Genomic DNA, 25,924 nt, shown 5'->3' with positions numbered 1-25,924 from the left:
TAGGTGGTGCTGTCCCTGAATTCGGCATGTACCCTCAGATCATGGTGTTTATGCAGTGTATCAAGTTTAATTTCGATTGATCAATGTTTGGCCGAGATACAGCCTCTTAACCAATTTTGGGTGGACCTCGTTATGTTCAAAATTTAATAACTTTTGAACAAAACGAATATCAAAAATCTGTTCAGTCATTTCTGTGCGGCTCGGTCCGAAGATCGTCTGTGGCAAATTTCAGAAAAATCAAACCACTTTTGAAGGAGGAGTAGTGTTTAAACAGAAACATTTAATTAGCTTAATAGCAATTACTGTAATGGGTGGAGACTTAATGTAAGGTATAGAGTGTAATCTCCATGAAGAGAGTAATCATGTGTACTAAGTCCTATCTGGATAGACCAAAGGGTTCATGAGTTATTAAAGTTTAAAAACTGAATTTTTGAACTGGTGGTGGCGCTGTAGAGTTGGTCTTAGAGACTCCAAAGTTGGTCAGATCACTATTGGTGACCATCTCTAGAAGTGTGCCAAATTTCATCATTTTCCCATGTTCCCTTCATAGGGCTAGCATAGTGATCGATTGTTTTTGCTCGAAAATTCTACCAAAAACAATCGCTATTAAAGCTGCAAGCAGCCTTTCTGGGGCCAAGCCCTTATTGCTCTTTGGCTTTTAAGGTTTTTTCAAGCAACTTTTTCAGCACTTTTTACAGAACAGATAGATTCAGAATTACAGATAAGGTGAAATCAGAAGGTCTGATGAGAACGAACGCAGAATGAAGTTACAAAAACACACTTAATTTTTGATCCCATTTTAAGAAACTTTAGTACAGCTCTTAACCATGTAATAAAGGAATTGAAATGACAACTTTATACCCAATTTTAAATTTTTCCCATACAGGTTTCGAACCCACAACCTCACAGGTTCAGAACCAACGCCTTAGCTAAGTGCGCCACATTAGTTGACACACAATTTACATGGCACAGAAGAGAGGTCAAGGTGTGAGAATGATCTCTCACAAGCCCGAAATAGCATTTTAGCCAGATTAGCATGCTACGCTAAAAAATGCTAACATTGTCAAAGTTAACCAGATTGCTCAAGAGACCCATTAGAGTGAATAGAAAAGTGTTAGCATTTTAGTTAATTAGCATGCTAAGCTAATTAGCATAAATCAACAAACACAGGCACGGTCAACTTCGGAGCTGTACATCTCTGGAACGGGAACGAATATCAAAAATCCGTTCTGTCATTTCTGTCAGGCCCATTCTGAAGTTCATCTGATAAAACTTTTAACAAAATTGAACAAGATTTCAGGGAGGAGTAGTGAAAAAACTGTATTTCATTCCATTCAATATGGCGGACAGACGCCATGTTGGAAAATGACAATTGAGACATCCTCAGAATCGGCATAACCAAAGGAATAAAATGACATAAAAATAACAAAAATCGATCAACATTTACAGTAGTTATAAGGGGTTTTGCAAGAATCGTTATATCTCTTGAACACTAGGTGGCGCTGTCTTCCAACTTCCGGGGTACTTCCGGCACATGGTGTTGATGATGCCTATCGATTTTTGTGAAGATTTGTACAGTAGTTCAAAAGTTATAGCAATTTTTGACAAATTTCAAAATGGCGGACGGGTGGTCCTGGTGGTCTTGACAAAATTGACATCCACAGATTCGAAATGATCTACAGAAACCATAGACATCAAGATCATAATTTTCTGATGAATTGTTCAGAAGTTATAAGCAAAAAAGTGCATTTTTGGTATCTCAACACCCATAGGTGGCGCTGTTCCCAAATTTGGCATGGACCCCCAGATTATGGTATAGAAGAAGTGTACCAAGTTTGGTTTCGATTGATCAAAGTTTGGCTGAGATACAGCATCTCAACCGATTTTAGGTCAACCTCAGTAAGTTCACAGCATGATAACTTTTTTGTCACTAGTGTTCAAAAAATTCTGTTCAGTCAAATCTGTGCAGCTCAGTCCAAAGATTTTATGTGCCAAATTTCAGAAGAATTGGACCAATTTTGAAGGAGGAGTATTGTTTAGACTGATTACTGTACTTTTCAAAATGGCTGCTACTGTAATGGGAGGAGTCTTAATGTAAGATATGGAATGGAATCTCCATGAAGAGACAAAATAGATGTACTAAGTTTTATTTTCATAGAATTAGTGGTTCAACAGTTATTAACGTTTGAATGTTGAATTTTTGGACTGCTGGTGGCGCTATAGAGTTTGGCCTAGAGACCCCAAAGTTGGTCAGATCACTTATAATGACCAGTTCTACAAGTGTGCCAAATTTTATCATTTTCCCATGTTCCCTTCATATGGCTGCCATAGACTCCCATTAGACGAGAAGAAGAAGAAGAAGAAGAAGAAGAAGAAGAATAATAATAATAATAATAATAATAAAACATACAGATACAATAGGGGCTACAGCCCTTTGGGCTTGGCCCCTAATAAATATAGCTGCAAGCAGCGATACCGGGGCCAAGCCCTGAAGGGCTGTAGCCAGAGCAACGAGCGGGACGAAGCAAAACGGCCAAAATGGAACTTCCATCGGATCGACGTTACCCACCCCAGATTCGATCCCACGACCTCTCAGGGTTTGGGACGAGTGCCTTAGCTAAGTGTGCCACATTAGTTGACACACTGTTTGCATGGCACAGAAGAGAGGTTAAGGTGTGAGAATTAACTCTCAAAAGCCCGAAGCAGCATTTTAGCCAGATTAGCATGCTACGCTAAAAAATGCTAACGTTGCTCAAAGTTAACCAGATAGCTCAGGAGACCCATTAGAGTCAATAGAAACGTGTTAGCATTTTAGCTAATTAGCATGCTAAGCTAATTAGCATAAATCAACCAGCACAGGCACGGTCAACTTCAGAGCTGTACACGTCGGGAACGGGAGTGAATATCAAAAATCTGTTCAGTCATTTCTGTCAGGCCCGGTCAGAAGTTCATCTGATAAAATTTTGAACAAAATTGAACAAGATTTCAGGGAGGAGTAGCGAAAAAACTGTATTTAATACATTCAATATGGCGGACAGACGCCATATTGGAAAATGGCAAATGAGACATCATCTGATTCGGCATAACCCACGGAATCAAATGACATAAAAATATCAAAAATCGATCAACATTTACAGTAGTTATAAGGGGTTTTGCAAGAATCGTTATATCTCTTGAACACTAGGTGGCGCTGTCTTCTAACTTCCGGGGTACCTCAAGCACATGTTGTTGATGATGCCTATCGATTTTTGTGAAGATATGTACAATAGATCAAAAGATATAGCAATTTATGACAAAATTCAAAATGGCGGACAGGTGGTCCAGGTGGTCTCGACAAAATTGACATCCACAGATCCGGAATGATCTAAAGAATCCATAGACATCAAGAAAATAATTTTCTGATGAATTGTTCAGAAGTTATAAGCAAAAAAGTGCATTTTTGGTATCTCAACACCCATAGGTGGCGCTGTTCCCAAATTTGGCGTGGACCCCCAGATCATGGTGTAGATGAAGTGTACCAAGTTTGGTATCGATTGATCAAAGTTTGGCCGAGATACAGCATCTCAACCGATTTGAGGTCAACCTGAGTAAGTTCACAGCATCATAACTTTTTTTTTCACTAGTGTTCAAAAAATTCTGTTCAGTCATTTCTGTGCGGCTCAGTCCAAAGAACATCTGAGCCAAATTTCAGAAGAATTGGACCAATTTTGAAGGAGGAGTAGTGTTTAGACTGAATACTGTACTTTTCAAAATGGCCGCCACTGTAATGGGCGGAGTCTTAATGTAAGGTATGGAATAGAATCTCCATGAAGAGATTGATCATATGTACTAAGTTTTATTTTCATAGAATTAGTGGTTCAAGAGTTATTAATGTGTGAATGTTGAATTTTTGAACTGGTGGTGGCGCTGTAGAGTTGGTCCTAGAGACCCCAAAGTTGGTCAGATCACTAATAATGGTCATCTCTACAAGTGTGCCAAATTTCATAATTTTCCCATGTTCCCTTCATAGGGCTGCCATAGACTCCCATTGGACGAGAAGAAGAAGAAGAAGAAGAAGAATAATAATAATAATAAAACATACAGATACAATAGGGGCTACAGCCCTCTGGGCTTGGCCCCTAATAATAATAATAATAATTAAAGCTGCAAGCAGCCTTTCTGGGGCCAAGCCCTTATTGCTCTTTGGCTTTTAAGGTTTTTTCAAGCAACTTTTTCAGCACTTTTTACAGAACAGATAGATTCAGAATTACAGATAAGGTGAAATCAGAAGGTCTGATGAGAACGAATGCAGAATGAAGTTACAAAAACACACTTATTTTTGATCCCATTTTAAGAAACTTTAGTACAGCTCTTACCCATGTAATAAAGGAATTGAAATGACAACTTTACACCCAATTTTAAACTTTTCCCATACAGGTTTCGAACCCTCAACTGGAATGGTTCAGGATTCATGATATGGGGTCTAGCAACTTGCGCCACTCAGAGGACATTAAGGACTTAAAAAGTAGAGGCTTCAGCGAAAGAATAAGTACACAAAATCATGTTAACTAAAAATCTAAATGGCGGACACATGGTTCATTCAGAATGTGTGAGAAAACAGGTTTCCAATTAAATGGGAAGGAGTAATGTGAGTATTATCTAGGTAATAATCCAAGTGACAATTCACAGCTTTATAAATGTTGAGAGAAAGAGTCAAATATCTATTTATCTGGGTTATAGGTAAGTCAGAATGTATCAGTACTGAAGGTTAATAGTTCAGTGCTTATAGTAGTAAATATTTTTTATTGTAACAGTTAAAAGTTCATTGTACTGCTGAAACAATTGAATTAACAAGACAATGTATCTAGAATGTGGAAATCACAGTCTTTGGGTCAACTGCACGTCACTTACAACAGTAACATGTGGTTGGCCAACACATTGCGGTTCCTGAGTTCTTGGTTGGGAACAAAAAAAAAAATAGAATCTTGTTTAACCATTTTTGTGCAGCTCATTTATAATTTGACTTAAATTACACACTAGATGTTTAGACCAGTAATGGAAATTTTATAGGGGACTAAAATTAAAGTCCAGGTCATACAAAAAGAGGATTAGTTAGAGTTTCAAAACAAAAAATTAAAGCAATATAAATGGAAGTACAGGTACAAAAAGAGAGGACAAAAGCTAGTGTTGTATTGCATTTATTTAGAAGGAAATACATTTGGGTGAAAAAAGGAACAATCAAAAGTAAAATACTGATAACGAAAGCATCTTGTATAGTTGCAAAACTTAAACATTTATTCAAGTAGAAGAAAGCTTCACAATTAAATCATATTTTTACAGCAACGTATATTTCCATTACAAATTTTAGCAACTAGATATGGGGGGGAAAATAAACATTTTAACCATTGAAAAGTAAACCCCTATAGTATTTTTTTTTTACAAGAAAATACAAGTTATACAGGTTGTATAAATTTATCACAAGTCTATGTATCACACTTTGTTTTTTTACATGAATGTTTGGTTTCGGTTACAGGTCTTTTTTGTGGCATGAAAAGTGCAGCAGGTTCTTGTGACGATTCGGTTTCTACAATTTGAAGAAACTGTTCATCGTTTGAATGTTTGGTTTCTTTTACTGCAGTTTTTTGCGGGATAAAAAGTGCAGCAGGTTCTGGTGACAATTGAGTTTCTTCAATGTGAAGAAGCTCCTCATCAGTATCGTCGTTGGGTGTTTCTTGCATTTGTAGAACCTGCATGTTTTGTGTAAATGTTACTGTTAAACTTTTCATGGCCAGGAACATCTGTTCGATGTCCTGTGCATCGGTTTTGCCCAGGTCAAGTAGTGGTGTTAAAAATCTCTTCAAAATGGAATTTGACATGGTTAAAGAGAGCTCAGTTTTGTTCTCTTTAAATTCCAAAATGCCACCAAGTTTTGTGACGTAAGCGGTGCCACTCCTTAACATTTTGCACTTTGTGCAGCGGTGGAAAGCACATTGTGGAGCAAAATCTTGTTGAAGAGTAGCACACTTCGGGCAGTGTTTACTGATATTAATTTGCACACCTTGTAAAGCAGAGGTGATGTTTTTGTGAGGAGAAATCTCATCCTCAGACATTTGATGAAGTGGTCCAGTAGAAATTTGAATTTTTAAAGGTGTAATTGTTGTGTGTCTGGTTGATTGTAAGAAGGTTTTTTGTTGATACCTTTTTGTCATCAGGTTCGTAAAGTTATATGAATTTCCTTGATAGACCTCAGTAATGAAGTTGTCCCACAAGGCAATTTGAATTCCTCCGGTTTCATCAGTTATCCAACAGTTCATTACCTCTGCTTCAGTATTGTTAAAAAACACATTTTTAACAGACTCGATCTTTGTTACTTTGGCTTTTAGTGTGGGGATCTGTACACAGAGTGCAAGAGTGAAAATCAACAGTCATGCAATTTGTTTTCAATGTACTTCAAGTTTTAGTTTGTATGGAAAAATGTTGTGCAACTTACATGATGCTGTGCATCTAGGGTTTTCATTTCGGCAATGGTGGAGGGGTGTGGTTGCTTTGGGGGTTTATGGGGGAATGGTACTTGAGTCACTTCGAGTGTTGTAGAGCTGGTACTCTGGATGTCATATTTTGTGTCATTGCTGTCTGGAAAACGAAAGAAACATTTTTAAAAATTAGATGACGAGGAGGCACATGTGCAATCACTTACATTTTACTTAAAACACCGTGTAATTTTTGTTTAAAATACTGAGAATAACAACAAATAAAGCATTGTAAATTCTGACCATGTCACAAAAGTAAATCGAAACTGTATACAAATATATACTTGCCTCACAGACAAGAGAAATTAATGGAAAGTTTGAAGTGTCGACTTTCGAATCATTTCATGTTTTTTAATCTTAAACACTTTCAGATTATGTAATCTGCATGAAAAATTCTCTTGTTTTTTCAAGACACATTAATTATTGTTTGCCGGTGCACCACAGCAAGCTTTATGTGTTTGAGCACTGATTAGTTGAGATATATATATATATATATATGCTTATGATTTATATAAATTTTGTGCTATCTGTTGACTAATTGGACTAAGTGAAGAATTGCTAGTTGACTAGAAAGATCAAGGGCAATCAAAAAAAAAAAAGTAACTTATGGTAAGACATCTAAAAATTACTACAGATAAAAAGTGGAGTAAAATATACAAGGCATACTTACTTGGAACTTTCTTTGCATTCATGAGTTTGATTGCGGAGCAGTTCCTTGCAGCATTGTTCCATGAGGTTTGTTGATTACACTGAAAGATGACTGTGTGGTGGTATGTGTCCCTGTCAGTTTGTAGTGAAGCGGTGAAGTATTTGCTATTAATTTTAGATAGTTTTATGGGTGATACAGAATGCACGTATCCTGAAATTGAGTCTGGAAGTTGGTTCATTTTTCTCTCAATTTTGTTTTTCAATATTTCTGTTCTTACAGTGGAAAAAATCTAATGGAATCCTTCGCAGGATACTCTGGTATTTAACATAATTCACAATTGATTGGGAATGTACCATTACTAATTAGTTGGTTCATAGTTAATTAATTGGAGTGTGTCATTCGTTGATGTTGATTTTAAGTTTATTAGTTGATTAAGGTCTTTAGTGGTAAGTTGTGGATAGATTCATACTTGTAAGTTAATTGGCTTGTTTGTCAATACACTACATTTGATTTTTGCCTGTTATCTATTTGTGGTATAGGCAGGTAAAAATAATACACTGATTTATGTATAGTTTTCTATAGATATCTATAAGTATTGTGAAATAAAGAAAAATGACAATGATATTTTATGGAATTAATTCTTTATTCATTTTAGTAAATATAACTTTTGTGTGGTAAACATGGAAAAGTTGAGTGACATGTATAGCAATGATACTGGTATGATGAAATTGTCTGTTAAGTCTGTGTTACTGCTGTTGTTGATATTATCACTGGCTTGTATTATATTTAGCCTATGTGCAGCAAATTTAGATGCCAGCCAAAGGAGGATGGCTTGCCCACTATCCCACTCTGCTGGTGCTCCTTTTCACTAATTGAGGGAGTTTTTCCTTGCCATTGTTGCCTTCTGGCTTGCTCACTGGGGTATTAAGGCACAATATTTTCAATGTATCTGTGTAAAGTGTTTCTAAAGAATAATAAATACATGATGAAATAAAATATACTTTTGTCCTTGCTGTCATGAACTTCCATGTATTCCAATGTCTTTTTTGTTTACTGATGTACGTTAGATGTTCGAAGTAGAATTTTAGTGTTGTAAAACAATTAATATATATTTATCTGGGTTATAGGTAATTCAGAATGTATCAGTACTGAAAGTTAATAGTTTAGTGTTTATAGTAGTATATATTTTTATTGTAACAATTAAAAGTTCATTGTAGTGCTGAAACAATTGAATTAACAAGACAATGTATTTGGAATGTGGAAATCGCAGTCTTTAGGTCAGCTGCATGTAGCCAGAGCAACGAGCGGGACAATGCAAAATGCCCAAAATGGAATTTAAGTCAGGACAACAGATCAACCATTCAGTCAATGCATTTTAAATGGGCTGCAGCGGAGAGGTTAAGGTGTAAGAAGCAAAAAGCATTAGACCACATGCTAACTAATTAATCAAGCTGCACCTGGTCTTAATTTGGCAGTATATCAGGGAAAGAGCATGTTCTGCTCAGTTTATCTGTTTTTCTACAGCAGGTACGTTTGTTTTAAAGGTGTCTGTTTATTGATTATTCTTAATTGCTTTGATTGTGGATAATTTGATGAAATATTTAGTATGTTCATTTTGTTTGTTGTTTGTAATGACCATGTGTTCAAAATGGCAACTCCTTTCAAGTGTTTTCTCTTTACTTTAATTAGTTGTCTTATGCTAGTCTATTGTTTGATTTGTAATGCAATTCTGGAGTTTATTGGAAGGTTGTTTAATGTTAGGAATTTTGTGTGTGTGTGTTTTGGTAAAGTGATGCACAAGAATTTACTAATTCTGATTCAGATTGTTTGCAAATTATTTAAACAAAGTAATTTAGTCTTTGTAGTCTACACTATATTTTCTTGAAAATTATGTTGGTAATTGGTAAAGTTTAATAAAGAGTTTATTATTAACTGTTTCTTTTTTTTTTTTTGTGTGTGTGAAATGTGTAAATTGAATCTATGCTAAACAATGCTTCTTTTTATGTGTGCTGGTAAATTGACAAGAGTGTGAGTTGAGGTAACATTTATAATTCTTGTAGATGTAAAAACAAAATTGAATGTACTTTTTAAATGTATGTTATGTAACTTATCACTCTTTTTTGCATGTGCTGGTACACTGGTAAAAGAGTTGAGGTATTTCAAACTTTTTGAACTTTATTCAAATGTATTTAGAATATACTGCTGAAGTAAATGTTTAACAAAGCATGGCTGACAAGTGTAACTTTTTCTTTTATGCGTGGTGGTGCACTGGTTAAAGACTGTGAGCTGAGGTAAGGCAATTCTTTGTAACCATTAAAAATGAATTTGGAATGTACTGCTGAACTGTTTTTTTATTATTGTAAAATGAAGCATGGCTGACAAGTATAACTTTTTTTCTTTTATGCATGGTGATGCACTGGTTAAAGACTGCGAGCTGAGGTAAGGCAACTTTTGTAACCATTAAAAACAATTTAGAACAGTGCTGAAGTAAGTGTTTAATTGTATAACAAAGCATTGCTGACAAGTATACCTTTTTTTTTCTTTAATGTGTGGTGGTGCACTGGTTAAAGACTGAGTTGTGTGAGTTGAGGTAAGGCAACTTTTGTAACCATTAAAAACAATTTAGAACCGTGCTGAAGTAAGTGTTTAATTGTATAACAAAGCATGGCTGGCAAGTATACCTTTTCTTTCATTTGGGGTGGCACATTGGTTAAAGACGGAGTTGAGGTAAGTCAAACTTTTTGAACATTTAGAATATACTGCTTAAGTACATTTAAATGTATAACAAAGCATAGCTAAAAATTGTACCTTTTTCTTTTATGTGTGGTGGTGCACTGGTAATAGACTGCTTTCACTTGCGGCAGAGAGGCGGCGCTTGCGGCAGAGAGTCGTTTGGCTATTGTCAAGAGAGTCGGCATGCCGCGACCGAAGAAGAGGGCAACGATAGCCAAACGGCTTTATGCTCAGAGACGTGCAAATACAGAGGTTACGCTGAATCCTCTTAAAAAAAATGAGGCATTGCTGTCATCAAAAGCTGGCAGCATTGAAAACCCTTGCAAACTGGCATCAGTAAATGCATCAGTAAACATTGCAAACTCGCATCTGTCAAATACGCAAACCCTTGAAAACCCTTGCAAACCCTTGAAACCCATTGAAAACCCTTGCAAACCCTTGCAAACCCTTGAAAACTCTTGCAAACCCTTGAAAACCCTTGAAAACCCTTGCAAACTCGTATCCGTAAACCTTGCAAACTTGCATCTGTCAAATACGCAAACCCTTGCAAACCCTTGCAAACCCTTGAAAACCCTTGAAAACTTTCCACAGAAATCAGTGCAGAAAGTTTCTCTCGGTCAAGCAGTTGGCAGCAGTTTTCCACGACCTTCTGGTAAAGCCCTTTACAGTGAAGTTGTAAAACGCTCTTCCAAGGTATGTGAATCAGTCAAGACTGAGGTAAGGACATATGATTTTCAAGTAGACTCAGGCAAGGTCAGTCGACCCCAGATGAGGTACCCAATGAAAAGCAAATCAAAACCCATGCAATCTGAACAAAACATTCCTGCAAGTTCCCATGAAAGTGCTTTGGGTGTTTGTTCTGATTTTCCACAGAAACCCATGCTAAAAGGATCTTTTGATCAAGCTGATTCCCGCTTTGGAAATTCACGCAACAGGCAGTGTGGAGCCATCAGTTTGACGGCGGTGTTGAAAAGCAAGCTGAAGAATGTGCTGATGTGGTCAACACCAGATCTGGACGGTGTCTTGGTTGCAGGAACACGCCTCTATGAGTATCTGAAAAAACATGGTAACATAAAAGACAGACAAGTCAAGGGTAGGAATTACATTGCAGTCCATGAATTACCGAGGAGACACATGTTGGGTAATACTACATTTTCCATTGAGTACACTCCTTCTCTGACTGGTTTTGTTAATGTCAATGAGTACCATGAGTATGACCAAGCCATAAGCAGTGTAGCCATGCCACTTGATGTAGCCCTTCAGCAAACTCTACTTAGTGCTGATGCTTTCTTGTTAACCATTTGTGCCAACACATCTGCAGTTATTAAGCAGGGGTCATGGTATGCAGTCGTTGACTCTCATGCCATCAGGACAGACACAAGTTGTGTAGTTTATCACAGTACCATAGAGTCTCTGTATAACTATATCAATGAGATGGCACAGTTGTTTGGGGAACCTAAGCCACCATTTGAGATAACTGGAGTTTTGGTTCATGCAGATGCAGAATTGTCTGATCCGCTTCAAGAAGCAGGCAGCAGCAGTTTCCCATGCTCTTCCGGTAAAGCCCTCTTAAAACGCACAGCAAAGGTACGTGAATCTGTGAAGACTGAGCCAAAGACCCCTGATTATCCAGTACCTGTGGATGAACTTGCAGACGTGAGAAACCCTAACCTTCCAACGCAGACAGCCTCTGTGTTGCCAAGGAAAGGTAAAAGATTGAGGAAAGAAAAGCACATTGAGCTGTCAGGTAAACGGGTTACAAAATCACATGCTGAAACCGTTGTAACCGATGACTTGATGATCACTGATGTTTCAGTTCCAGATGTCTTTTTTTCTCCCTTAACACATAATGATAAGCAAGCTTTATGTGAGCTCATACAAATGTCCAATGATAACAGTGACCATAATGTCATAAACTTTGGTCCCATATCAGCTCCGTGTCAGACAAAGACCATTAAACCAGACGGCAACTGTTTTTTCAGATCATTGGCACATGTGATATGTGGAAGTGAGGAGAAACACTTGAAGGTTCGCCGTGCAGTTGTGAAACATCTTAAGATGAATACTCCGCTGTTTGAGAGGTACGTGAGAAGTGAGTATTCTTCAGCAGAGGATTATCTGACACGATCTAGAATGTTTTATTCTGGCTCATGGGTAACCGAAATTGACATATTTGTTGCGGCCGATCTTTTCAAAACCACAATAATGACTTTTAATGACGGCCGATGGAATGCGCACAAACCTAACGGAGAGGTATCCACTCAGAATGCAATTTATCTGAAACACTGTAACCGTAATCATTATGAAGTTGTGACGTGTGTTAAGCACAGGGATCGAGATTCTGTTTGTGCAGGAGCATGTGGAAATGTGGTCTCAAATGAGGTCAGCAAACCATGTCTGCGTAAGAGAAAGGTAAGCGATGCTGCAGAATGTTGTCCCACCAAAAGGCATCGAGACCGATATCACAACGACAGTGAGTACAGACAAAAACAATTGACGTACAAAAAGTCAAAGTATGGTAATGACCCGGAATACAGACAGAACAAAATTGAGCATGCCAAAGCTAAATATTGTGATGCCATTTACAGGGGGAAAAAAATTGAGAAAGCCAAAACAAAATATTCTGATGACACAGTTTACAGGGGGAAAAAAATTGAATATGCCAAAACAAAATATTCTGATGACACCGTTTACAGGGGAAAAAAAATTGAATATGCCAAAACAAAATATTCTGATGACACAGTTTACAGGGGGGAAAAAATTGAATATGCCAAAACAAAATATTCTGATGACACCGTTTACAGGGGGAAAAAAATTGAATATGCCAAAACAAAATATTCTGAAGACCCAGTTTACAGGGGGAAAAAAATTGAATCTGAGAAAACAAAATACAGTAGAGATAGATATTACCAAGAGAGAAAAAAGGGAACTCTTCGTGACAAATATCTAAAAAATGTTGATGTTCGATTATCAAAGTGTGAACGTTCTAAGGCCAAGTACTTGAGCAATATTCAGTTCCAAAAACGTGTTTGCCAGTATTCTCGATTGAAATATAAATATAATGTTTCTTTTCAGGCAAATGTATGCGAGTATTCAAAGAAAAAATATCTGCAAAACCTGGCCTTCAAAAGAAGAGTGTGTGAGTATTCAAAGAAAAAATATCTGCAAAACCTGGCCTTCAAAAGAAAAGTGTGTGAGTATTCAAAGAAAAAATATCTGCAAAACCTGGCCTTCAAAAGAAGAGTGTGTGAGTATTCAAAGAAAAAATATCTGCAAAACCTGGCCTTCAAAAGAAGAGTGTGTGAGTATTCAAAGAAAAAATATCTGCAAAACCTGGCCTTCAAAAGAAGAGTGTGTGAGTATTCTGTAATGAAATATCACAAAGATGTGAACTTCCGTGTTCTTTCAATACAAAAAGGTTGTGAAAAGTATGCAAGAAAGAAGGAACAACAAGACATTGCTGTTGCTATTGGTAATTTTAGACAAGAAATTAGTAGTGGTCCAGAGTTTGTGTGCTGTGTCTGTCACCGTTTACTTTTCAGAAAGCAGGTTGTTGAATGTAGAACACATTGCTATGAAGGCAAAGGTGTAAAAATCGCTGCTTTGGGAAGAAGATGCATCACAACCAGGTATCTTCATGTCTGTGATCAAAAGTGTGAAGGATCTTCTGCTCATTCCTCAGGGTGCAAATTATGGATCTGTCTAACGTGTCATCGAAAAATTCTTTGTGGACAACTGCCTGAAGAGAGCGTTGCAAACAACATGCATTTGGTGGATGTTCCAAATCAACTGAAATGCCTCAACTCTTTGGAACAACATCTCATTGCACGTAACATTCCTTTTATGAAATTATTGTGCCTTCCTCGTGGTAAACAACATGGATGCCATGGCCCTGTAGTGTGCGTCCCAGTTAATGCCACAGATGTGTCCAATATCCTTCCACGAAATGAATGTGATGACAAGATGATAAGGATCAAACTGAAACGCAAGTTAACCTACAAAGGGCATTATGAGTACAAGTATGTACACACTGATCGTGTTCGAAATGCTCTGAAATATTTAATCCAGTTCAATAAGTGGTTCGGTGATGTGGAGATTAATCAGCAGTGGATCAACTCTTTGAACGAACCAGAAGAAAATGTTGTAGATGAAATGGAGCAACAAGACATAGTTGAAAAGATTGATGATGAAAATGACCTTGATGAACAGCAAGAGGAAGACCTTACCTACATCAAAGAGCAAAGTGGTCTTTTGTCAGATACGTCTTTGCAACCTGTGGACATCGGTTCAGAAGTAATTGATCAGCATTTCCAAGATGTATTAAATCTGGCACCTGCTGAAGGTAACAGTCCTGTTAGTTTGTTATCCGATAGGTCTAACGAAGCAAAATGTTTCCCTGTTCTGTATCCAACTGGTGGTCCAACATTTCATGATAAGAGGGAGGTAAAAATAACACTGTCGAGATACTTGAATGCAAGAATCCTCAATGCAGATGGACGTTTTGCACGAAGCACAGACTTCATTTTCTATGCACAGTATCTGTCTGAGATTGATCAAGTTGTATCCAATGTTTCAATTGCTTTGCGCAAAGGATCTGAGAAGAGTTTGTTGACTGAAGTGACATCAGATGTACTAACAAACCCAGACTCGTTATCTAAAATCTTGAATTTTGATGAAGGATACAAGTTTTTGAGACCAATCCGTGGAACGCCTCCATATTGGCAGTCTACTCAAAAGGACCTTTTTGCACTTGTAAGACAGCTAGGTATTCCAACTTTCTTTGCATCCTTTAGTTCTGCGGATCTCAGATGGCCAGAAATGATTAGTACTATAATCAAACAAGAAGGGAAAAATCTGAAAGCAGATGAACTTGACTGGTCTGAAAAATGTGGATTGATTAGACGAAACCCAGTGACTGCTGCAAGAATGTTTGATCATAGATGGCATTGTTTTCTGAGAGATGTAATCATGTCTTCAGCTCAACCGATCGGTAAGATAGTAGATTACTTTTATCGGGTAGAGTTTCAACAGCGTGGATCTCCTCATGTTCACTGTCTGTTTTGGGTTGAAAATGCCCCAATGTTAAATGAAGACAATGAAGAAAACGATGGTTTGGTTGCTAGTTTTATTGATCGGTACATCACTTGTGAGATCCCAAGCGAGGATGAAACTGATCTGTTTGAGATTGTCAACTGTGTTCAGAAGCACAGTGTCAGACATTCAAAGACGTGTCGTAAGAAAAAGACAGTTTGCAGATTTAATTTTCCACGACCCCCATCAAGCCGTACCTTTATTACAAGAGGTGGTAGTCGAGACGATTTGAAAAGCGGTGACGGAAAAGATACTGCACGTGCAGTTTTAGAAAAAGTGAAAAAGGCTTTAACAGCTTCTGATATGGATTATGACTCTACTGATGCATTTTTTGAGTCCATTGGTATTAACCAAGCTATCTTTGAGAAAGTGTATGGGCAGTGTTCCAAAAAGAAATCCATTGTCCTGAAAAGAAGTCCAAAAGACGTCTGGGTGAACCAGTATAATAAACATTTACTGCGTGCCTGGCAAGGCAACATGGATATCCAGTACGTCACTGATGCTTACTCCGTAGTGGTTTACATTATCAGTTACATCACAAAAGCAGAACAAGAAATGGGATTGTTGCTGCAACGTGCGCAAAACGAAGCCATGAATGGAAACCTTGAAGCGAGATCATCACTGAAGATGCTTGGTAGTGTATATCTTCACAACCGAGAAGTTTCTGCTCAAGAGGCTGTGTATCGTCTGACCGGTATGCACTTGAAGGAATGTTCTCGTAAAGTCCAGTTTATTCCAATTGGATTGAATCCTGTAAAGATGAGTTTGCCTCTTCGTGTTATCAAAAACAAAGTTGATCAGTCTGGTGAAGAAGCTAGCTTTTGGATGACTAGTCTGGTTGACCGATACAAGAATAGGCCAAACACTGAAGAGTTTGAGACCCAATGTCTAGCAAGTTTTTGCTCTGAAAACAGGATCTTGTCAAAATCGGAGGTTTCTTCACAAAAAAAATCTTCTGAAGACAAGGTGATCAAGCTTAACAACGACTGTGGTTATATGATGAAGAGAACTCGAACTGACCCTGCTGTTGTTCGATATCCAAGATTTTCTCCCAAAAAAGATCCAGTAAGGTACTTTCATTCATTGTTGCAACTTTTCTTGCCACATTATGAAGATTGTCAGCTCAAGCCTGAGAGTTTTAGCACTTATGAGGAATTCTACAACAGTGGTGCTGTGAAATGTGGGAGAAATGTGACTCAAGTCAAATGTATTGTTGATGCTAATCGAGCACTCTTTGAAAAGGAAAGTGACAAAATTGATCGAGCTCAACAGCTTTTGGAGCAAGGTGTTGATTTGGAAGATGCTTGGGCTGCATTATGTCCTGAAACTGAAAAGGAACGTCACGAATGCTTAGAACTAAGGAAGAGTAATACAATTCCTGATGAAGATGATTCGGAGTGTTCTATTCCAGATCTTGTAACGAACCCTCGAACTCCATACAGAATTGAAACCAATCAGGCTGGAATTTCTAGAGAGGAAGCATTATGTTTACTGCGATCATTAAATGCACAACAATGTGCAATCTTTTACAAAGTACGGAAATGGTGTTTAGAGAAACTTCTTTGTGAAAACCCTGAACCATTTCACTTGTTTGTCACTGGTGGAGCAGGCACAGGCAAGAGTCATTTAATCAAAGCGATCTACTATGAATCCTCCAGACTTTTATCTCAGCTGTCCGAAAACCCTGATGATAGAAGTGTGATTTTAACTGCGTCAACCGGAGTGGCCAGTTTTCAAATTGGTGCTTCTACAATCCATAATACCTTTTCCATAGGTGCCAATGTCAAACTGCCATATCAGCCCCTAAGTGATGACAAAATCAATTCACTGCGTGCAAAACTTGGAGGTTTGCAGATTCTGATCATTGATGAGGTGTCTATGGTTGACCATCACCTTTTGTCTTATGTTCATGGTAGATTGAGACAAATTAAGCAAACTGGTGACTACTCAATTTTTGGAAGAGTCAGTTTGGTCTGTGTTGGGGATTTTTATCAGCTACCGCCAGTCAAGGGAATTCCCCTGTACGTTGATCCAAAAGGAGTGAATCTTTGGGATACCAACTTTGAAATTGCTGAACTAACACAAGTTGTCAGGCAACAAGATGCATCTTTTGCTGAAATGTTAAATCGTCTGAGAGTTCATAAAAAGAACGAAACTTTAAGCCCAAATGACATCAACATGTTGAAGCAACGTGAAACTGGTGAAGAATGCGATGCTATTCATATATTCCCTACAAATGCTCAGGTTGATGAGTACAATATACAGAAACTTAATGAGCGTTGTCCTGAGGCAATCACTATTCACGCTAGAGACTTTGCTAGAAATCCAGAAACTGGAAGAATAGAAAGGAAAGTTGGATTTCATGCAAAAGTTTTCAACTCCTGTTTGGACAAATGTGTTTCCTTGGGTGTTAGTGCCAGAGTAATGCTTAGGAAAAATGTTGATGTTTCTGATGGACTTGTCAATGGAGCCTGTGGCACAGTTGTCCACATAAGCAGAAAACAAAGACGTGATGATGATGAAGATGATGACTTCCCATCAGCTATCCATGTTGAATTTGATGATCCAAATGTTGGTAAAATTCAGAGATCGAAGCTGCGACAGAAATATTCCCCAAATTCGACTGTTATTGAAGTGGAAGAAGATCAAGTGTCAAACGATGGTGGTTTAAGACGTCAGTTTCCACTTAAATTGGCATGGGCATGCACCGTTCATAAAGTGCAAGGACTCACAGTAGATAAAGCGGTCGTCTCACTTGACAAGGTATTTTCTCCGGGACAAGCATACGTTGCACTGAGTCGTGTGAGAACCCTCGATGGACTAATAATTAATAACTTCAAAGATTCTGTCATATATTGTAATGAGAAAATTGACTCTGCTATGAAAAACATGCCCCGACTTGCTTTAGAAAATTACAGTTTTGTAAAGGCACCTGGCATGTTTACAATTGCTCTTCATAATGTACAAAGTCTTCGAGCTCATGTTCAGGATCTTCAAGTTCACAGACAGATAATGAATGCAGATTGCATCTGTTTAACTGAAACGTGGCTAAAAGTTGAAGACCAAGTACAAATTCCAGGATTTGTTTTTAAGAGCAATCCAAGAGCTAAATGTTATGACAACAGTACTCCACTTTTCACTGATTTAAAACAACAAAGAGGAGGTGGAGTTGGACTATTCTGTTGTGAAAGCATTCATTTTAATGTCAGGGTTCCAGAACCTTGTAACTTGGAATGTCTATACTTTGCAGTTCCACATCTAAGTTTGAATGCTGCTTTGCTGTACAGACCTAATTCATATCCACTTAATCTGTTTCGACAAAATATGTTGCATGTTATTGATGAGCTGGAGAAACAGTCAGGAAAGAAAGTGATTATGGGAGACTTCAATGAGGACATCTTGACATCATCTACAATTGGTACACTAATGGAACTGCATGGATACAGTCAACATGTGCAACACCCTACCACTGAAAAAGGTACACTGATAGACCATGTCTATGTTAAAGATGCAGAAAATGTCTCTGTTGAAATTGTGCAAACATATTACAGTTTCCACCAAGCAGTCCTTATTTCACTGAGGTAAAAATGAATGGGTCTAATTCATGAAACGCGAGCAGAACAAATTTTTGTGTAAATCACGTGTAAAGTGGTTTTGGGGTAAATTTTTGGATTCATTAAAACGTTCGTATTTTCCTAATGTTAGTTGGTATGAAAGAAATCTACACCTGCTCCCAGCCATGTGTAAATAGTGCGTTTAACGTCTGAACATTTTGCTCATTAATACGGCTGCATTTTAATTCACATTAATCGGGTACATATTTACACAGCGTTTTGAAAAAAAAATATATATATATATATTAATTACATAAGGTTTTTCTTTTAACTTTTATTATGAGAGCCAGTAATAGGATCTGTAATATGCTTCCAAACTTCCTTTTTAGGACCTCATATGCCACTAGTACGCTTGAAAATTAAATGTGGCGTTTTGAATGAACTTCTGATAATAAAACTTCAATTTTTGCAGCTGAGAAAGGTTTCTTTTTCAGTCGCTTTTGAGAAGACATGTTGAAATCCTTCGTTTGGTGTCATATGATGCTCCTATATAGTTGCCAGTCGGATTTAATGGGCGTGATTTATGGTAATTGAGAGTGAGCGTGCACGCGCGTCCCATTTACGACTGATTGGAATTCATTAACACACACACACATTTCACTATCACATCTGACCTTTACGAAGTTTTTGTGAATCAGGAGAAGAGTTTTTGGGAAGTTCTCTTTACGCGCAAATCACTCAGATATTTACTCGTATATTTATGAATGTTTCATGAATGAGACCCATTGTGTGTGATTATGTAATGAAATCTGTATAACCTGCATTATTTATTTCTTGTCTGTGCTCTTACTTGTTCAATGTTCATCCTGAGCTTCCAACTGGCATACAACTGCAGGGCAAGTGTACAACTGGCGACGGTATGTTCTAAGTCTATCTATATCTAAATGAATAACTCTTATAATGATCCATCAGTTGGATATGTACAGCTGTTCCATGTTATGATTGAAGTAGTATTATCTGAAGGTAATCCATTTTATCAATGCAACACTCTGAAATGAGAATTGTATCACTGTATTGTCTGTTCTGTTTTTGTGTCCTTACGATATGAGCGCTATCCTGAGATTCCAACATGGTCTGAGTCCAGTTAATCCAGCCTGTAATTCAAACAAGTGATCATCATTTTCAACCCAACATCTCCCATAATTGCTCTTCTTTCTTGAGCTAGTAAGCTTCACTCAGCCAAGGTAACTGTAGTATTTACTTTGTATTCATCTTAATGCTTTATTATTATTATTATTATTATTATTATTATTATTATTTTAATTCTGCTTAAATTTTCAGTTTTGAGAGATTTATTTTTAACTGACATTTAATCCATAATCTAATTTCAGTCATTCTAAGCCATCCAAATCATAATGGATGCTTCCAAACATTATAGGAAACCTCTACAAAGACTGCCTGCATCCATCCATTTGTCTCTTAATATCACAATTAAGTCAATAGAACAACACAAAATTGGTAAGTAGACTGAGTTGTGCATGATTACACAAGCAGAATAAAGGCATGGTTAAATTCATCAACTATATGCAAGCAAATCTGCAAGTCATCTTTTTAGACGTATGAAATGCACAAGTCAGTATTTCTCCCATACAAGAGAATCTGTACTCCATCCAACACATAATTATGTACCTCAATAACTTTCTTAATGAAGAAAATAACTGATGAAAATGTAAATATAGTAGTGCCAGAATAAAACTGACTAATTTGTTCAGGCATGGTTTCACCTAATAGCAATATCTTTTCAGGTTTGTGCATCAAGTCTCACTAACTACTGTCAAAGGTAAGTGTGCAGATGTCTACATATTTCACTAAATGTTTCAGATGTGCAAACACTTTATCAAGCTGTTAATGTTCCATGAATGTATTTTCAGATTTCTGCAATATGCTACATATTTGAAACTTCCTCCTTATCCTATATTAGATTTTTTTCTTCGCCATGAACTGTTTTTATGAAGAGGCACACAACCAATCAAAAGGTAAATTCATATATCTGCAATACTCGAATTGATTCATTTCTTAAAGCAGTCTTTCACCTGTTGATACTTTTTCAGGTTTGTGCAATACGTTACACTTCAAACTTCCACCTTATCCATTATGATTCTCTGTTCCACGGACTGTTTTTATGAAGAGGCACACAACCAATCAAAAGGTAAATTCATATATCTGCAATACTCTAATTGATTCATTTCTTAAAGCAGTCTTTCACCTGTTGATACTTTTTCAGGTTTGTGCAATACGTTACACTTCAAACTTCCACCTTATCCATTATGATTCTCTGTTCCACGGACTGTTTTTATGAAGAGGCACACAACCAATCAAAAGGTAAATTTATATATCTGCAATACTCGAATTGACCCATTTCTTACAGCAGTCTTTCACCTGTTGATACTTTTTCAGGTTTGTGCAATACGTTACACTTCAAACTTCCACCTTATCCATTATGATTCTCTGTTCCACGGACTGTTTTTATGAAGAGGCACACAACCAATCAAAAGGTAAATTCATATATCTGCAATACTTGAATTGACCCATTTCTTACAGCAGTCTTTCACCTGTTGATACTTTTTCAGGTTTGTGCAATACGTTACACTTCAAACTTCCACCTTATCCATTATGATTCTCTGTTCCACGGACTGTTTTTATGAAGAGGCACACAACCAATCAAAAGGTAAATTCATATATCTGCAATACTCGAATTGACCCATTTCTTACAGCAGTCTTTCACCTGTTGATACTTTTTCAGGTTTGTGCAATACGTTACACTTCAAACTTCCACCTTATCCATTATGATTCTCTGTTCCACGGACTGTTTTTATGAAGAGGCACACAACCAATCAAAAGGTAAATTCATATATCTGCAATACTTGAATTGACCCATTTCTTACAGCAGTCTTTCACCTGTTGATATGTTTTTCAGGTTTGTGCATGAAAACCCAATATCTACTGTCCACTGTTCCCAAGAGGTGAGTATACAACATACATAGAAATCTGTACAATGTTTCAGTTGTGTAAACCATATCAATCAGTTAATGTTCCATGACTGTATTTTCAGATTTCTGCAATATGCTACATATGTGAAACTTCCTCCTTCAGTATTGGATTCTCCACTCCATGAACTGTTTTTATGGAGAGGCACACAACCAATACAACGGTACGTTGAATTGTATGTGTGCAAAGCCTGAATTTACCCATTTGCATGGTTTCACTGAATAAATGTACATCTTCTGGTTTGTGCATCACAACTAAATATCTACGGTCAAAAGTTGAGTGGAGAGTAATGTCTACGTAAATTACAAAATGTTTAAGTGGTGCAAACTCTAATCAACTTGTTAATGTTCCTTGAATGTATCTTCAGATTTCTGCAATAGCTACAGTTGAAACTTCTTCCGTATCCATTAAATGATTCTCCACTCTATGAACCCTTTTTATGAAGAACACAACTGAAAAAAGGTAGGATCTATTATCCTTTGTGCTTCTTAATCAGAAGTTGATACTAATTTGACTTAACTTTTCTTCTCTTTCTTACAGTGAATACAAAATCATTGTTCAAGTATCTTCAGAAATAGTCCCGGCGAAATTCTAAACTGATGCAGGCAGTCAATAGTCAAAGATCTCACAAATGCATAACCACAAAAGTAACACAATTCTATATGAAATGTTGTATGGATGGCTTGTAATATATTTGGTCTATGTACAGCAAATTTAGATGCCAGCCAAAGGAGGATGGCTTGCCCCTGCTGAGTCTGGTTCCTCCCAAGGTTTCTCCCTATACCTCCGCTGATGATCCTCTTCACTAATTTAGGGAGTTTTTCCTTGCCACTGTTGCCTTCTGGCTTGCTCACTGGGGTTTTAAGGCACAATATTTTCAATGTAAAGTGTTTGTAAAGAAAAATAAATACATGATGAATTAGAATATACTTTTGTCCTTGCTTTCATGAAGTTTAATGTAGTCTATCAATGTCCTTTTTTGTTTACTGATCTACATTAGATGTTCTGAGTAGAATTTGTGTGTGTGTGTGTATATGTATGTGTTTTAATTGACATCTCTGAGCACAAATCATATCACACTGGGTTACATAGAGAATACATGATAATGGATAACCTGAATGCAAAAAAAAAGACTATCATTTTATTTCATTGTACTATTAAACCTGGAATTGGCGAAAATGGTTAAAGTATATTTAGTGTACACAACAGAAGTATTCATGCTGTAAGGCAGTGATCCTCAAATCTGGCTCGCAAGATCCACTTTCCTGCAGAGTTTAGCTAGAAAATCACAAGTAGGTTTGTTTGATTAGGGTTGATCCCATTTAAGTCCCTTTTTTTATTTTCTTTTTTCTCCATGAAACCAACAAACATAAAATGCTTTCCTATGGTATGAAATGGCAGGAGTTGACCCAATAAGTGCACATTATTTTTGTTCACAACTGTCAATTTAAAAAGTATAAAACTTAGCTGAAATGTTGCAAAGATGTCCTTGTATTGTTGATCAGATGTTTTAAGTCACCCCACAGAAGAATTGAAATCCTTGAACTAATCTGTGACAGCAAAATTCTTCTCATACAGTGAAACATGTGGCACACCGATACTATAATGTTGAAGATATGTTTTTATATAAAAAGTAACACAGATGAAGCATAAACTTGCATGTTAACAAATAATGTTTTTGAAGTGTAGTGTAGAGCAAGAAGAGCAAACACGGCAGCAATGTAATATACATAAAAAACAAGATCAGAAGTAGAGACGTTCAAAAATGAAAAGAAATAAAATCCAACATCTGGAACAAACACAATATTGACCACCCTGGATTTGAAGCCCCAACCTTAGAGGGTTGGAACCAGTGGCTTAGAAGAGTGCACTACTCAGTCAATGCACATCACAGAATACTATATAAGAGAGGTTAAGGTGTGACAATGATCTCCAAACTTCAAAATCAAACAGAAGTTCAGATGAGAAAGACCAAAACATGTTCTTGATTCAATATGAACACACAGAAAATCCTTAAACGTAAACAACATTAACCACCCTGGATTCGAACCTACGACCTCTCAGGTTTGGGACCAGTGTCTTAGCAGAGTGAGCCACATTAGATGACACACATTTGACAACCCACAGAAGAGAGTTTAAGGTGTGAGAATGATCTCTTAAAACCATGAATTAGCATTTTAGTCAGATTAGCATGCTACGCTAAAAAATGCTAACATTGTCAAAGTTAACCAGATTGCTCAAGAGACCCATTAGAGTGAATAGAAAAGTGTTAGCATTTTAGTTAATTAGCATGCTAAGCTAATTAGCATAAATCAACAAACACAGGCACGGTCAACTTCGGAGCTGTACATCTCTGGAACGGGAACGAATATCAAAAATCCGTTCGGTCATTTCTGTCAGGCCCGTTCTGAAGTTCATCTGATAAAACTTTTAACAAAATTGAACAAGATTTCAGGGAGGAGTAGTGAAAAAACTGTATTTCATTCCATTCAATATGGCGGACAGACGCCATGTTGGAAAATGACAATTGAGACATCCTCAGAATCGGCATAACCAAAGGAATAAAATGACATAAAAATAACAAAAATCGATCAACATTTACAGTAGTTATAAGGGGTTTTGCAAGAATCGTTATATCTCTTGAACACTAGGTGGCGCTGTCTTCCAACCTCCGGGGTACTTCCAGCACATGGTGTTGATGATGCCTATCGATTTTTGTGAAGATTTGTACAGTAGTTCAAAAGTTAGAGCAATTTTTGACAAATTTCAAAATGGCGGACGGGTGGTCCAGGTGGTCTTGACAAAATTGACATCCACAGATCCGAAATGATCTAAAGAATTCATAGACATCAAGATCATAAATTTCTGATGAATTGTTCAGAAGTTATAAACAAAAAAGTGCATTTTTTGTATCTCAACACCCATAGGTGGCGCTATTCCAAAATTTGGCATGGACCCCCAGATCATGATGTAGATAAAGAGTACCAAGTTTGGTTTCGATTGATCAAAGTTTGGCCGAGATACAGCATCTCAACCGATTTGAGGTCAACCTCAGTAAGTTCACAGCATCATAACTTTTTTTCACTAGTGTTCAAAAAATTATGTTCAGTCATTTCTGTGCGGCTCAGTCCAAAGAACATCTGAGACAAATTTCAGAAGAATTGGACCAATTTTGAAGGAGGAGTATTGTTTAGACTTATTACTGTACTTTTCAAAATGGCTGCTACTGTAATGGGAGGAGTCTTAATGTAAGATATGGAATGGAATCTCCATGAAGAGACAAAACAGATGTACTAAGTTTTATTTTCATAGAATTAGTGGTTCAAGAGTTATTAACGTTTGAATGTTGAATTTTTGAGCTGGTGGTGGCGCTATAGAGTTTGGCCTAGAGACCCCAAAGTTGGTCAGATCACTTATAATGACCAGTTATACAAGTGTGCCAAATTTCATCATTTTCCCATGTTTCCTTCATAGGGCTGCCATAGACTCCCATTAGACGAGAAGAAGAAGAAGAAGAAGAAGAAGAATAATAATAATAATAATAATAATAAAACATACAGATACAATAGGGGCTACAGCCCTTCTGGGCTTGGCCCCTAAATATAGCTGCAAGCAGCGATACCGGGGCCAAGCCCTGAAGGGCTGTAGCCAGCAGCAACGAGCGGGACGAAGCAAAACGGCCAAAACGGAACTTCCATCGGACCGACGTTACCCACCCCGGATTCGATCCCACGACCTCTCGGGCTCGGGACCAGTGCCTTAGCGAAAGTGCGCCACATTAGTTGACACACTGTTTGCATGCACAGAAGAGAGGTTAAGGTGTGAGAATTAACTCTCAAGAGCCCGAAGTAGCATTTTAGCCAGATTAGCATGCTACGCTAAAAAATGCTAACGTTGCTCAAAGTTAACCAGATAGCTCAGGAGACCCATTAGAGTCAATAGAAAACGTGTTAGCATTTTAGCTAATTAGCATGCTAAGCTAATTAGCATAAATCAACCAGCACAGGCACGGTCAACTTCAGAGCTGTACACGTCGGGAACGGGAGTGAATATCAAAAATCTGTTCAGTCATTTCTGTCAGGCCCGGTCTGAAGTTCATCTGATAAAATTTTGGAACAAAATTGAACAAGATTTCAGGGAGGAGTAGCGAAAAAACTGTATTTCATTCCATTCAATATGGCGGACAGACGCCATATTGGAAAATGGCAAATGAGACATCATCAGATTCGGCATAACCCAGGGAATCAAATGACATAAAAATAACAAAAATCGATCAACATTTACAGTAGTTATAAGGGGTTTTGCAAGAATCGTTATATCTCTTGAACACTAGGTGGCGC

General features: G+C 37.3%; 2 protein-coding genes across 5 annotated transcripts in view; one reads left to right on the top strand and one right to left on the bottom strand.

Annotated features, from left to right (window-relative positions):
- Positions 1-22,512, top strand: part of LOC113092934 (uncharacterized) — a 31,262-nt gene extending 8,750 nt beyond the window's left edge. Inside the window, exons 2-5 of one of the 4 annotated variants that reach the window (XM_026258728.1) lie at positions 20,554-20,572; positions 21,514-21,559; positions 21,649-21,747; positions 22,125-22,512. In XM_026258728.1, coding sequence (XP_026114513.1) covers positions 20,554-20,572; positions 21,514-21,559; positions 21,649-21,747; positions 22,125-22,179 — 219 coding nt within the window. In that variant the 3' untranslated portion in view covers positions 22,180-22,512. Of the gene's footprint in view, positions 1-9,584; positions 9,598-9,654; positions 9,886-10,002; positions 18,697-20,553; positions 20,573-21,513; positions 21,560-21,648; positions 21,748-22,124 lie in introns of those variants that run through there. The other 3 variants (XM_026258727.1, XM_026258726.1, XM_026258725.1) reach the window with 3 other exon arrangements.
- Positions 5,162-7,992, bottom strand: LOC113092935 (uncharacterized). Its single transcript, XM_026258730.1, has 3 exons — positions 7,180-7,992; positions 6,470-6,612; positions 5,162-6,371 (listed from the first exon to the last, which is right to left on the bottom strand). Exons 1-3 carry the CDS (start codon positions 7,394-7,396, stop codon positions 5,463-5,465), a joined length of 1,269 nt encoding a protein of 422 aa, XP_026114515.1. The 5' UTR covers positions 7,397-7,992; the 3' UTR covers positions 5,162-5,462.
- Positions 22,513-25,924: the final 3,412 nt, after the last annotated feature.

Source organism: Carassius auratus, unplaced genomic scaffold (assembly GCF_003368295.1).
Source record: "Carassius auratus strain Wakin unplaced genomic scaffold, ASM336829v1 scaf_tig00214766, whole genome shotgun sequence".
NCBI classification, from domain to species: Eukaryota; Metazoa; Chordata; class Actinopteri; order Cypriniformes; family Cyprinidae; genus Carassius; species Carassius auratus.
Note: the sequence above shows the minus strand (reverse complement) of the source record. Positions and strands in the feature narration are given on the sequence as shown.